We start from the raw sequence: 15096 nt of genomic DNA on the forward strand, positions 1-15096 counted from the left end.
GCTACTGATAACCCCAATCCAGATTTCAACAACATATAGAACTTGATTTCTTTTTCCCATGCCTGTTTTAATAATCTACTTGTATGGAAAGATTTGAGGAGATAAAATCCTGCCATGCAAATCTGCCCTCAGAACTCTCTGCTGTGGGCAGAAAAGCATAATAGCAGAGAGCACACGCTACCAGGGCCAGCTTGTCTTGGTTTGAACCCCAGTTTTTCTACTTCTGAGCTGTGTGACTTCAGGCAAGTTATTCAACCTCTCTCTCCCCAGTTTCCTTACGTAAAATATGTATAAGCATAGTGCTTAGATGGTAGGATCATTTTGAAGATTAAATGAGTTAATCGAAAAGGTGTAGAAAATTGCTTGCCTAATAATCAGCCCTATAAGCATTAGCTATAGAGTTATCTGAAAATCTTATTTGTTGTGAGCTCTTGCTGACCCTTATTTTTAGTTTGGGGAAGGGGTAAAAGAAGAGACTGACCCTTATCAGGAAGTGTTTTTATACACATGACTTTGTTGATTTCCCGTGCTTAATTCGTACCAATCTGAATTAGTGAATATGTGTAATTATGGAGTCTTCCATAATTCCATAATTGGACAGAAGCCCAACTTTACTTTCAGGACAACACAGTTTAGTTACAGGCAGTTATGTGTGGCCTGGTGGGGGGGGCTCTTGTCCTTCATGTTCTGTCTGCCCCAGTCCCGCCAGTCCCTCGAGGCCCACTGAGCCCTCCAGTCCTGCCTGCTAACCACCCTACTAGGCTGACCCCTTTGTTCCCCCATAGCTGGCGTTTCTAAATACAGGATGCTTGGAGCTAAATATGGAGCAGTATATATACAAAATGCTAAATTAAATATATCCTATTTCCTCTGCCCAACACAGTTAATAGCCTTCTTCAAAAAAAACAGAATTTCTCCCTTGAATTTTCTGCAGCATTTTATATTGGGTATTCAATACTAGTTATACCAAATTGAATATTGGGAAACCCATTTGCTTACAAAGTATTTGAGAAGTTTGTTCTCAAGTGTAAAAGCATTTTCCTTATGGCACAGATTTTATGAATTTTCTTATTAGCAAAGCCATCTCTTAAATGGCTGGTGCCAGGGTCACCGTGAGCCCTGTGTGATGCAAATGTAAAATCTAAACTCAAGAACGGCGAACCAGTCAGTGACCACAACTGAGGAATGAGCTAGTCCTCTTCAGTGGGTGTGTGCAGAGAGTAGTGTGCAGGAGTGACAGAGGAGGGGCGCCTTCCCATTGCTGTCATCCTTGATAATCTGGTGGTTTTAGTGATTCCGTGTTATGCTTTCAGGGAAGGTGGGTGCCTTTTTACTCTTGAAGCCGTCTACAAAGATATTGAAAGAAGTGTCCCTTCAGAATTCTTAATGTAGAGAAACCTCTAAATCTAAATTTAAATTTGGGGAATGGTGGAGGTTAGTAGTGTATATCTCAGTTGCTAGATGTTTAGTACCCAATGTATGGCCAGAACCCAGTTCTAAGTTTGAACCCAGTTCTAAGCTACTAGAAGAAAGTAGTAAGGTGCAGTTCTGAAACCCAGCGAGCTTTCAGTTTGTACTAAGACAATATACAAAACCAAAGTGAACAACATTTCACTTTGTAAATTCTGTATAAATCCTGATTACATATATAAGAATTGGAATTGTGAGAGGAATTCCAAAGAAGAAAGAGGTACCATCAAGAGCGGTCAGGAAAGCCTCCAGAGAAAAAGGACCAGCTTGAGCTGAGCCGAGCCTGGACAGTGGTATTTAGATGATCTTAGTGAGCGGGTGAGCTTTCCTGCTGCATGCAGTAACCTGAGTGGGCAGAAATGGCATTGGAAGTGGATATGGCACGTTCATGACACTGTTAGGTCACTGACCTAACTGGAGGGAAGAAGAATCTTCTTCAGATTTGTTTCGTGGCTTGTGGCTGTGTTGTTTTGACCTTGGCTTCCACCTCCATCCTCTCCTAACACTGCCAGCATCTGCCAAGCAGCAGAGACTTTGCGGCTTAGCACACAACTAGGGCACCCGTGGCAGGTGGCGGGCGTGTTGTGGCAGGATCCTGAAGGTCTGTGGTAGAGTAATACTTTCCACAGTCAAGCCAGAGTCTAGGGTCTGAGATGTGGCTCCAGCCTCGTGGAGTCATCTTACTGATGAACTCCATCTCTGCCACCACTCTTTGCTTCATTTTTCCTCTAACCAAAGTACTCTGCCCTGTCTTGTGCTTCTGAAGGTCCCCAAAGGTACTGACCAGAATTGGGCTCAAAAGCTCTACGATCGGCACTCTAGCAGCCAGCACTTCCAGAAACCCCGCATGTCCAACACGTCCTTCATTGTCGCCCACTTTGCAGATAAGGTGAGTCTGCTCTTGATTGGCTTTGCCACACTCGCTGCACTTAAAGTAGACTCCAGGGCTTCTGGACTGAGACGGAGCTGTCCCTATTCCATTTGAGTGATCAGAGTCTCTTACATTGTTCCCCTTCCATCCTTTCCTTCCCACCCCACTCTATCTCTGTGGTTTGCCAAACTTAATATATGGCATAACCCCACAAGGATGTTGTATTTACCCAGTGATAGGTTTAACAAATATTTATTGAGAGAGACTTTCTTGGGAACATAGCAGTAAGTGAAACAGTTATCATTCTACTCTCATTGAGCTTGCGAGAGGGAAAAATAGGGAGCGAAGACAGAAAGTATATAATGGTCATTGCATGGAATAAGTGTTACTCTTCTTATGTGTCTTGTGTGGTTCCTTTCCCAATAACTTTTGTATACCTAGAGTTTTTCTAAATGCATTTCTGTTTGTTAGGCTCTAGCCCAATGCTTCTCATTTTCATGTGGATGTAAATCAGTTGGAGTCTTGTGAAAATGCAGATTCTGATTTAATAGGTCTGGAGTATGACCAGGAAGCTGCACTCAGAGCCCTAAGGAAGCCTTCTAAATGGCCCTCTGTGTAAATCCTGATCACATATTGAGTTCACTTAAGTGGGAACATCTGTGGGTTTCCCATCTACTCACAACCTTTCTTGGAAATCACCATATGGATAACATGAAACTACTCAGTTATTCAAGAAACTAGTGAGGGAGCTCGGTCTGGCTGAAGCACTAACTACTGTTTATCTTTCGCATTGTGGTGGCCCAGGTGGAGTACCATTCAGATGGTTTTCTGGAAAAAAACAGAGACACAGTGCATGAAGAGCAGATCAACATTCTGAAGGCCAGCAAGGTAAAGAGCTGCGGAAAGAGTAGAATTGGAGCCGTGATATCCCAGAGCTGGGATGGTGAACGGACAGTGAATGGCTGGGGTTGGCCACTCTCTAGAGTATGGGAAGGCAGGGAGAAGATGAAGGTATGGTTGGTTGGTTGTTTATTTTAGTCTGAAACTGTTTGAGAAGACTTTGTGGAGAGAAGAAGGCAGGACATCTGGTGGGGGGGGGGGCATGGGAGGGAAGGGGACAGCTGGGAAAGATACCAGCTAATGGAAGGGGGAAGGGTGGAAGGAACAGGGGGGTGGTGTTCAGGAGAGACAATAGTGAGTGTAAAGATGAAAATATCTGGTGTCCGTTGAGTCATTTGCTTTCTATCTCCTGCCTGCAGGATGTAAAGTTAGGTAAACCCCTTCAAATTCTAGTATCAGTGCATTTAAATTCTGTTTAGCAGTCTACAGAATTCCAATAAGCAAAAACTTGAAATAAATGGAATGGAAGTAGTTCTTTGAAGGACTCTTAAATCTCATTTTTTTTGGAGTTTTACTTTCTATTATCTCCAGAATTTCAGTTTTTTCCTTCTCATGAACATAGCAAAAAGATAGCAAATATTGTGTCCCTTCTATAGAGAGAGGAAATAAGGCACCAATTCACCTAAAAAAATATTCATTAAGCTCGCACACTGTGAGGCACTGTGCTAAACACCTAGTATCCTACGAAGATAAGATGACACATTCTAGCCTCTACTTGCTTACATTCTAGTGGAGGAATGAATAGACAGATAAACCACACATAAATAAAAAGAGAGGAGGATGGGGAGAGGGGCCTGCAGCAGGGAGAAGCATGAGCACCAGTTTCAGAAGGCCAGCAGCTGATGCAGATGCTGTGTCGGCTTTAGCCCTTCAGAGAAAACCCAGAAAAGGAATTTCTAGGATTTAGGAGGCTTTCTTCCAGGCCACATGATACTGAACTCCCTGCAAAGGCCTGATAACACTGTAGAAATGGCAGATTCATATTTCTTTGTGATAAGCTGTGAATGCAATAGCACTGAGATCATAAAATGGAGAAAATACACCCAGAAAAATGGACCCAAGAACTTAAACCCAAGTAAACCCTGTTATACCACGTGGCCCCTGAGACCAGGATTTATGAAGGATTCCGAGTCAGGATCAGCATGCAGGCTGCCTAGGGCAGGCCTCCACCACTGTCATCTTCGGATATGTGCAACATCAGGGAACTAGTAGTCACGGAGTCATAGCTGCATTGGGTAAATGTAAATATCATTTTGGGGTTCAACACAAGTTTAACCTTTCAACTTCCCAAATTTCAAGCTCTCAAGTCCACGGTGGTGTTTTGGTTTTCTAAAGCTGCTGAAATGCAATATACCAGAAATGGGTTGGCTTTTCCAATGGGGATTTATTAATTTACACTTTACACGTCTAAGGCCATGAAAATGTCCCAATTAAGGCATCAACAGGATGATACCTTAACTCTGAAGTCAGACTTCTGGCATCCAGGACATCTCTGTTACATGAGAAAGCACATAGCCAATGTGTTGGTTTGAAACTGTTGTGTATCCCAGAAAAACCATCTTCTTCTAATCCATTCTTGTGGGTGTCGTCTTGTTGTGGGAGGGACCTTTTGATTAGGTTGTTTCCATGGAGATGTGACCCACCCAATTCAAGCTGGGTCTTAATCCTTTACTGGAGTTCTTTATGAAAGGACACAGAGAGTTCAGAGCTCAAAGACTTTTGGAGATGGAGAAAGAAGATGCCCTGGGAGAAGCTAAGAGAGGAAGAAATACCCAGAGACGTTTTGGAGATAGCCATTGAAACTAGAAGCCAGAGAAGGTCCAGCAGACATTGCCATGTGCCTTCCCATGTGACAGAAGAACCCCAGATGCCATCAGCCTTTCTTCAGAGTCAAGGTATCCTTCTCTGGTGCCTTAATTTGAGCATTTTTATGGCCTTGGAACTGTAAATTTTTAACCTAATAAATCCTCTCTGTAAAAGCCAATCCATTTCTGGTATATTGCATTCCAACAGCTTTAGCAAACTGAAACTGCCAGCATCTGCTGGCCGTTGCTCCTGGGTTTCTTTGCTTTCAGCTTCTGGTTCCAGTGGCTTCCTCTCTGTGTTCTGCAGGTCCTCTCTTAGCTTCTCCAGAGCTTTTCTCCTCTAAGTTCTCCCAGATTTTCCTGTCCTTTGACCTGTCATAAAGGACTCCAGGAAAAAGATTAAGACCCATCTTGAATGGGGTAGGTCTCATCTCAACTGCAATAACCTAAAAAATGGTCCCACCCACAACAGGTCTGCACCCACAGGAATGGATTAAAAGAACATGGCCTTTTCTAGACTACATAACAGCTTCAAGCCCACAAGGCGGCTAGGTGACTTTTTACATTTTATTTTTTAACAAGGGTGCTTGCGTGGTGGGAAAGAGTACAAGTTTATGGATTGTGCACCTGGGAGCATTTTTCCTCCTCCAATGAGCACAAGCATTTCTTAGCATGGTAAGACCTCCTCTCAGTCTGACAGCAGCCCAGCATTTGCCTAAGATGAGAAGTAACTAATAGGGACTGGTGCTTTCCTGTTACATTTTAAGCTGCCACTGAGGCAGTCCCTGCTGATGCCATCCATCAGCTTGGCAGCTCTGAGGCCTGCTGGGTTCAGGGTTCCATAAAAATCCACAGGGAGCTGGATTTTGTTCCTTACCCATCTATAATGAAAAGTAAAAACCAGTCCTGATAATGTCCAAGTCCATGTCCCTCCATGCAATTTTTAAAAACCTGGAGACAGATGACTGCACTGATGGTTTCTGGGTAGGTAAAACTTCTGCAGCAGAAGTCCCAGATAGCATATATGTGTGCAGAGTGCAAGGCTTGGAACTATGAACCTTTTATGATCATTAAAAGCAGATCAGGAAGAGAGGTGCCTGGTCTGTTTATATTCATCAGGAGGCAAGATGGGAGAAAAAAACTTACCTGAGAGATGAGGAAAAGCAGATTCACTGAAGTCTGGCTGATCACTTTGCTCATCAGAGCCTGAATTAGAAGGGGTGGGGTGGTTCTCTTATCCACTCTTGTGGCAAGAAAGAAAAAACAAATCTCTGTAAGGTCAGATGAGTGTCAGGACTCGGGTCTCTCGGAGGCACTTCAGGACACTGTGATTCCTCCCTGCAAATACATGGAGGAGTCCTGTACTATGTTTTGAGCATCTGTCTGCTCAGCCTTCTCTGCTCAGGTGCTTGGGAGCTGCAGAGAGGCCAGAACCTCTGCTTTCATGGTACCTGACTCTACCCAGGAGCGATGCATAGGCATAGCCCATCAGAGATACTTAGGGTCATGCATGCTAACAGGCCTTAATTACCAGGCCATGCTCCCTCTGTCCAAGAGGCCTTCTCTAGGGTCAGAATTCCCCTTAGTCAGAGGGATCTGCAGTGGGCCGTGGGGTGCATCCAAGTAGCTTCCAAATATTTTCAGGAATGTTCATTGGAGAAGAGGTAGCCATAGAGACCTTGAGAGGACTGGGAATTTTTGTTGTCTTGTTAAAATATTCTCCTTTCAAGTAGGAGCATAAGGAAGAGTGGAAGAAATAGAGTTGGGTATGCTTTTCATTAAATACAGCATTTGGTTTTGCCAGTGTATTGATTTTGTCTTAATGTATCTTTCAGGAATCTCAGACTCTAATAAAGAGCATTGCCAATAAAACTCTCTCTCTCTGGCACATGAATTATTAGTAACTGAGCTTTTTTCCTTATTTTTATTTAACAGCTTTGTTGGATATAGATAGTGCTAAATAATACACATAGTTCTTACCCCTCCTGGAGCTTACAGTGTAGTGAAAAAGACAGGTACATAAATGTTTAATTACCAATTTTAGTAATACTGTGAAGGGTCAAGAAGAAGGTGCTTTGGAAAAGAATCCTAGGGGCATGTGGGGGGTTCCCCAGGATCACCCCCAGGTTCGATGATATTCTGGGAAGACTCACAGGACTTAGGATGTAATAATACCCATAGCCATGATTTATTACAGCCAAAGGATACAAATCAAAACTAACAAATGGAAAAGGTAAATGGGGTTGAAGACTGAAGGAAACAAGATGCAAGCTTCCAAGAGTCTTCTCCTAGTGGAGTCTGCATAGGATGTGCAGAATTCCAATGGCAGCAAGATGTGACAACATGTGTGAATTGTTGTCTATGAGGGACGCTCCCTGGAACCTAGATGTCCAGGATGTTTGCTGGGAGTCAGTCATGTAGGGACCCTTTGTCTAGCACGTACCAGAATTCCAAACTCCCAGATGGAGAATGGTGGTCAGTGTAAGCCATGTTGTTTGCACTGTTTAGGCACAGTGACCCATTCTTGTCAAGGAATAGGGAGAACTTTTCTAAAATCCAAGTTCTGAGACATCAGCCAAGGACCAGCCTTTTAAGCAGAATTTTTTAATGATAGTTGCAGATGCGCTGTGTTAACCCTTTTCTGCATAGGAGTATCTGTTTTAGATTGGAGGCACTGGATCTTATAGAAAATGAAATATATGCTTCTCATAAAATCCAAATAGCATAGAAATGTTTAAAAGAAAACAAAAATACTCCCTCCCAATCTTTGACCCCCTGTCTATGACTTCTCACTCTGTGTATAAGTATAATGGTGCATCCTTTTAAGATTGAAATGAATCTCATTATATGTATTTAATTTTTCACTTACCGTTACCATGGACATCTTTCTGTGTGAAAGCCTATCTGCCGATTTTTAAAAAAAAAATAGCCGGCATTTTTTTTACTAGAGAAGTGGAAGCTCTACAAAAAATCATGCAGAAAATACAGTTTCGATATACCCCCCTCAGACAGTTTCCCCTATTATTAACACTTTATATTAGTGTGGTACAACTGCTAAATTTTGCTAATTCAAATAATACTGCAATGTGTGGCATTTACGTTTGTATCTTTGCTTACTTGCACAGTTTGATTTATAGAGTAAATTTTTAGAAGTGGAACTGATGAATCAAGGAGTATGTAGCATTGAAAGTTTAGATATTGCTAAACCAGAGGATAAAATAGAATTGAGAGCTATTCTTGAAAGGTAATCTGCTCCCATCTTTCCTTCCCTCCTCACTGCAGTTCTTTTTCTTTCACCAATTACTATTCCTAAAGAACCAGTGGCCTTTTTGCCAGCCACCCCACCTCCCCAAATCCCCCCCCAAAAAAACCATGAGAAGTTGTGATGGTGGCCAACAGCACTCAGAGTTCAAAGGAGAAGAAGTTCTAGGTTTACCAGATCCCAGCAGGAGGGGAGGGCTCGAAACTCTTCACCCCAAACCCATTCCAGCCAGTTTCAGACAGCCGGGAAGACTGAAGGCCAAGATTGATACAGTTCCTCTAAGCCCGCATCTCCACAGATGGCCTCAAATCTAAGAGTGATTCTAAACGTGCTTAGGATCACTTAGGCAGATGGGCATTTCTGGCAGCATCTGTTATTTTAGCCATTTGTTAAGATCATTATTTATTGGAGCCTACATTTTAATGTTTCAGTTTTCACAGTGATTCTGTGAGGCTCCTATTTCTAACTCCTTGCCAAATTTACCAAAATAAAGACCTTCAAAGATACAAGGTTATATATCATGGAGTTAACGCCCAAATATTTATTGTATTTTTTTTTTGTCTCAATAAGCATAGCCAATTCTCAAATCTAGTATGTGAGTTCGTAATTTTACTTTAGGTATTTTTTATTTTATGAGACTCATAATAGCTTTTTTCCCCTTTGTATGGCATCCCTGATAAGAAATTAATGAATTGTTGTAATTAAGCACTGCGGCATGGAGGGCTCCCACATACCAACCAGCCAAAGAGAGCAGTGAAAAAAGGCAGTACTAATGAGAATATAATTAGTAAAGCCAGTTTTATGCTGGGTAAGAGTTTATAATGTAGCTAATTGCTTTCTCAGTTGGTAGAGAACTATAAATAGAGACCAAGGAAAGAAATGCCTCTTAAAAACATGACTTAGACTGTTATGTTTTCAGTACTAAAGGCTGTAGGTTTTTCCCTGCCAGTTTTGTTTATTATATAAAAAGCAAAATTTTATCAACTTGAAAACATAGCTTCAAAGGAGACTATTTTCCTCTGAAAATGCCCTATTCCAGAGCACCACCAAGTCTAGGTGAGAGGGACGAGCAGTGGGTAGAGTTTATATGCCAATCAGTGCTGGGCCGTGTTCCTGGGCTGCAAGGCAGGCTGTCCTAACCACGTCCCTCTCTGCCTTCCCGGCAGACGCGAGCCCTAGGCCGTTCGTTCCAGACTTACCCTGAGCTGTGATGTCCTTGAGGTCCAGGAGTCACCATAGTATGGTGCAGACAAGGCCAAACTGCTCTCCCTTTCTCCATCACCTTTCTGCTTCTTACAATTTGATTTCAACATATCAAGGGGTGACAAGTTCCACATGCCTGCTGTTTCCACAGTAATATGTCCCTTAAAGGTTACATATATGTTCAATTTTGAGCAAAACTGAGTTTGCTTTTTTATACATGTATTTTTATTTTTAAATTTTTATGAAGTCACTTTATTGAGATGTAATTCACATACCTTGAAAGGTTGCTTTTAAATATATTTGGAATTCTTTCTGTTCAGAACCAGTTTGTGGTAGTAACTGAAAAGCCTTACCAATGTTTAGGATATACTGGTCACTGTGTAAGAGATACTTTTTCAGTTAGTAAAACAATATCACCAGCCCTTTTCCAATGCAGGAATGCCCATTTTTTTTCTTCCTTAAAAAATGAGGTACTGTAGGATTGTAAACAGAGATTCGCCTACAAGATTATTCATCCGTTTTACTCATGAGAGTGGAAAACTGATAACAACCTGTTTCAGAAGCATATCCACAAATGGGGATTGGTTAAATGAATTATAGTAACTCACACAATGGAATACTAGGTATCCATATGAAATAACAGTGTTAAAGCATACTGAAATAAGAAAAGATGTTCAAGCTATATTTGATGAAACCTGCAGATTACAAATCACTAAGTCCATTAGTATTCCATTTAACAAAAAATAATTGTAGAAGTTGGAGAGTTATATGACATATTTTGGTTCTTTGAATGTTGTTTCAGTTTCTTCTTTTCAATTTTTATGATTTTACAATGAACCCCTATTATGTGTACAATTTTCTAAAGTTAAAAAATAATTCAAAAAATGCAGTATTAGGGAAAAAAGGGGTTGTTGTGCTAAGACTTTTCCTTTAAAACTCTTTTTCTTTGTTTGACTCATCGTACTTTTTTTAAATGCAGTTTTATTGAGATATATATTCAGATACCATATAATCATCCAAATTATACAATCAGTGGTTCACAGTATAAATCATATAGCTGTGATTCATCACCACAATTGATTTTTTGAGCATTTTCATTACTCAAAAAAAAAAAAAAAGAAGAAAAGTAAAAATAAAAATAAATAAAGAACACCCAGGGTGGGCAGTGGTGGCTCAGTGGCAGAATTCTCACCTGCTGTGCTGGAGGCCTGGGTTCGATTCCCAGTGCCTGCTATTCTAGTTTGCTAGCTGCTGGAATGCAATATACCAGAAATGGGATAGCTTTTAAAAGGGGGAATTTAATAAGTTGCTAGTTTACAATTCTAAGGTCGAGAAAATGCCCCAATTACAAGTCTATACGTTCAGGGTTTCTCTCAAGCGAGAAGGCACATGGCGAACCCAGAGTTTCTCTCTCATCTGGAAAGACACATGGTGAACACAGTCAGGGTTCCTCTCTCATCTGGAAGGGCACATGGCGAACATAGCACCATTTGCTAGCTTTCTCTCCTGGCTTCCCTTCATGAAGCTCCCCAGGAGGCGTTTTCCTTCTTCATCTCCAAAGGTCGCTGGCTGGTGGACTCTCTGCTTCGTGGTGCTGCAGCATTCTCTGCTCTCTATGAATCTCTCATTCTCCAAAATGTTTCCTCTTTTATAGGACTTCAGAAACTAATAAAGACCCACCCAAATGAGTGGAGACATGTCGTCACCTAATCCAGCTTAACAACCACTCTTGACTAAATCACATCATCCAGGAAGATGATCTGATTACAGTTTCAAATGTAGAGTATTGAATAGGGATTATTCTACCTTTATGAAATGGGATTTTGATTAAAACATGGCTTTTCTAGGGGGTATACTTCCTTTCAGACCAGCACACCTGCCTATGCAAAAAAAACAAAGAAAAAAGAACGCCCCAAACATCCCACACCTGCTCTCTTTTATTTCTTTATTCTATTTATTTATTTATTTTTCCTTATCTGTCTGTACACTGGATAAAGGGAATATCAGTCACAAAGTTTTCACAATCACACAGTCACACCTTAAAACCTCTATAGTTATTCAGTCATCTTCAAGAATCCAGGCTATGATTTAACTTACGGACAGTTGAATTGACTATCGTAAGTACATGGAGCCTTGAATAGGGCATGAGATTTTGTAGGTTTGTCCATGTCAGTGTGATGCCCCCAATGAATCCCAGAGTGATTTGAACAGTGAAAGAGAAGTATTTGTAAAGTCCCCTTGGGGAAGTGGGAAGAAATGGGGGAAAAATTTCAACTTCCCCATTTGGAGAATTCCTGATATTCTTGGAAGCTGTGGGGACAACCAAATCAATAAGCTGAGCCCTCAACTTAGGGTTTGTCCCTATGAAACTTATCTCTGCAAAGGATAGGCTAAGTCTACTTAAAATTAGGTCTAAGAGTCAACCCAGAGTACCTCTTTTTTTTGCTCAGATGTGGGCTCTCTCTCTCTCAACCGACACAGCAAGTGAACTCACTGCCCTCTCCTTTTCTACATGGAACATCACTCCCAGGGGTGTGGACCTTCCTGGCAACATGGGACAGAAATCCTAGAATGAGGTGGGACTCAGCATCAAGGGATTGAGAAAACCTTCTCGACCAAAAGGGGGAAGAGAGAAATGAGACAAAATAAAGTGTCAGTGGCTGAGAGATTCCAAACAGAATTGAGAGGTTACCCTGGAAGTTATTCTTACACATTACATAGATATCTCCTTTTTAGTTTATGGTGTATTTGAGTGGCTAGAGGGAAGTGCCTGAAACTGTAGAGCTGTGTTCCAGTAGCCTTGTTTCTTGAAGGTGATTGTATAATGATATAGCTTTCACAATGTGACTGTGTGATTGTGAAAATCTTGTGTCTGATGCTTCTTTTATCTATGGTATGGACAGATGAGCAAAAAAATGTAGATAAGAAATAAGCAAATAATAGGGGGAACAAAGGTTAAAATAGAAAAGATTGAAATCTAGTGGTCAATGAAAGGGAGTGGTAAGGTGTATGGCATGTATGAGTTTTTTCTTTTTCTTCTTTCTTTTGCTGGAGAGATTTAAAAAAAATGATCCTGGTAATGAATACACAACTATGTAATGATATTGTGAGCCACTGATTGTAACCATGTCAAGAATGTTTGTATGTCAAGAATGTTTGTTTGTTCGTTGTTTATAATAAAAGTATTTTAAAAGAAGAATCAACGGGCGGGCCGCGGTGGCTCAGGGCGGGCCGCGGTGGCTCAGCGGGCAAAGTGCTTGCCTGCTATGCCGGAGGACCTCGGTTCGATTCCCGGCCCCAGCCCATGTAACAAAAACGGAGAAACAGAATACAATAAAACAAGAAAATGTTTAAAAATGTTTCCCTTTCTTCCTTCCTTCCTTCCTTCTATCCTTCCTTCCTTCTCTCTAAAAAAAAAATAAAAAAAAAAAAAAAAAAAAAAAAGAAGAATCAAGGCTATTGGATTGCAGTTCAACAATTTCAGGTATTTCCCTCTAGCTGCTCCAATACCTCCAAAACTGAAAAGGAATATCTATATACTACATTAGAATAACCTCCAGAATGACCTTTTAACTCTACTTGAAATCTCTCAGCCACTGAAACTTTTTGTTTAATTTCTCTTCCCCTTTTTGGACTAAAGTCTTTCTTAATCCCATGACGCCAAGGGCAGTCTCATCCCTTGGTCTCATATACTCATGTTGCCCAAGAGATTTGCCCGCTGGGAGGCATGTCCCACGTAGTGGGGAGGGCGGTGAGTTCACTTGCAGAGTTGGTGTAGAGAGGGCACTCTGAGCAACAATAAAGGTTCTCTGGAAGTGACTCTTAAGCATAATCATAAGTAGGTTTAGCTTCTTCTTTGCTGGAATAAGTTTCATAAGGGCAAGCCCCAAGATTGAGGCCCTGCCCCATCAAATTGGCAGTCCCCAATGCTTATAAGAATATCAGATCAGAACTTCCCCAGGTGATAAAACCCTTTTAAACAAAATGTTTCTTATCTAAAAGTTGGAGATGTTTTACAAAAGGTAGCATTGACCATGTAAAAAAATTGATCGAAAAGAAAGTGTTTTTTATATTTACAGCTATAGTTTTTAGAGATAAAATTCTAGGCAACAGATCCCAATCAAACTGTTCTTAGAGCATATCTTATTTTAGTTTCACATACCTGTTTTAAAAGAAATATTTTATATCCTTATAGACAGGAGTGAATATGTGTGATTTCCAAGGTAACAGCTATGTATGTAGTTATAATAGATATTTTTCTTAAAACTGTCAAATGGTCTATGCAAAGTGTTTTCATACTTATTTTAATCCCTTTTCAGATATAATTGCCTCAGGCTTTTAAAATCTATATATAGAGTTGAATAGCAAAGAATTCTGAAGCAAGCCAGTACCTATGGACACATTTCAAATAAGGGACACACTGTTAAGACGTGCTTAGTTTGTTTGAAGGTCCTCCCTAGATGTTTTCAAGTTTTACAGGGAACAGATTTTTAGAAAGACTTGGATAGATGCTGTTCCCTAGTGCTGACTTAAAATGACTATAAAGTTTCCATTACTGGTCAGTTAGTTTACAAACACACTTTCCCGTAGCTCTTAAAGTTTAGCAAATTAGTCAATTGAAGAAACAACTTTTCCCTCTTACTTAGAAGTGCCTTCTTTTGCGTGAATCCTTTATCAAGCAAGAAATTGATAACCACTTTTCACTTCATAGTGATTTCAGGGACATTCCTTAGATAAAGAGGCCCTTGTCTGATCTAACCCTCTACTTAAGAGGGACCAATAAATGAATATTTCTTGCCTGTGTCTGTTCCTATTGCCTGCAGCCCAAAACTGAACACGACACCTCTTGGCCTTTCAATTCTGTTCTCAAACTGAATTTCTCTGTATGCTCAAATTCTTGGTAGGATGCAAAATCTACATCTCCTTTCTAGCCTAATGTTCTAACAAATCCATCTCCCTCCCTCTGAATACCAGAGCTCCTAACACTTCCAAATGCAAACTCAATAGCAGAGACCTTTAATTAAAACATAGCTTTTAAAATACAAATTCCCCAGAGTAAACCGTAGTGGTATTTCCTACTCAAACACAGTGCCAGCATAGGTTAAAGGCTGGGTAAAGCATAAGTTCTCACTTTCTGTTTTTAAGTTGTAAAGCATATATTTAATGTGTAAGATCAATAAAAAACAAGTGTCTCTGATTTGAACAAGAGATAAGGACTGAACATACTCATATTGGTAAGTCTGATTAGAGAGTTCTTTGTGATTTTTTTTTTAACATACACATAATTCAAAATTAGCCATTTCAGCCACTTCCAGTTGTACAATTTCAGAGGTATTAACTTCATTTGTAATATTACGACTCCATCAACAACATCCTTTACTGCAACTTTTTCATCATCTCAAACAGAAACTCTTTACTGGTTAAGCAAAAAGTCCCCTTTACCCTCCACCCTCCTCAGCCCCTTGTAACCTGTAATCTATTGTCTGACTCAATGAAATTTTCTTATTCTAGGTACTTCATATAAAAGAGATTCTATTAAATTTGTCCTTTTGTGTCTGGCTTATTTCACTTACAATGCTGTCTTC

The 15096-nt window shown here is 40.6% G+C and overlaps 1 protein-coding gene across 3 annotated transcripts in view; it reads left to right on the forward strand.

Annotated features, from left to right (window-relative positions):
• MYO5B (myosin VB) overlaps positions 1-15096 on the forward strand; it is a 461360-nt gene that overhangs the window by 316373 nt on the left and 129891 nt on the right. For all 3 annotated transcript variants that reach the window (XM_077135491.1, XM_077135492.1, XM_077135490.1), the window contains exons 13-14: positions 2237-2359; positions 3146-3229. In XM_077135491.1, coding sequence (XP_076991606.1) covers positions 2237-2359; positions 3146-3229 — 207 coding nt within the window. The remainder of the gene's footprint in view (positions 1-2236; positions 2360-3145; positions 3230-15096) is intronic.

The sequence above is a fragment of the Tamandua tetradactyla genome, chromosome 18, assembly GCF_023851605.1.
Source record: "Tamandua tetradactyla isolate mTamTet1 chromosome 18, mTamTet1.pri, whole genome shotgun sequence".
Taxonomy (NCBI): domain Eukaryota; kingdom Metazoa; phylum Chordata; class Mammalia; order Pilosa; family Myrmecophagidae; genus Tamandua; species Tamandua tetradactyla.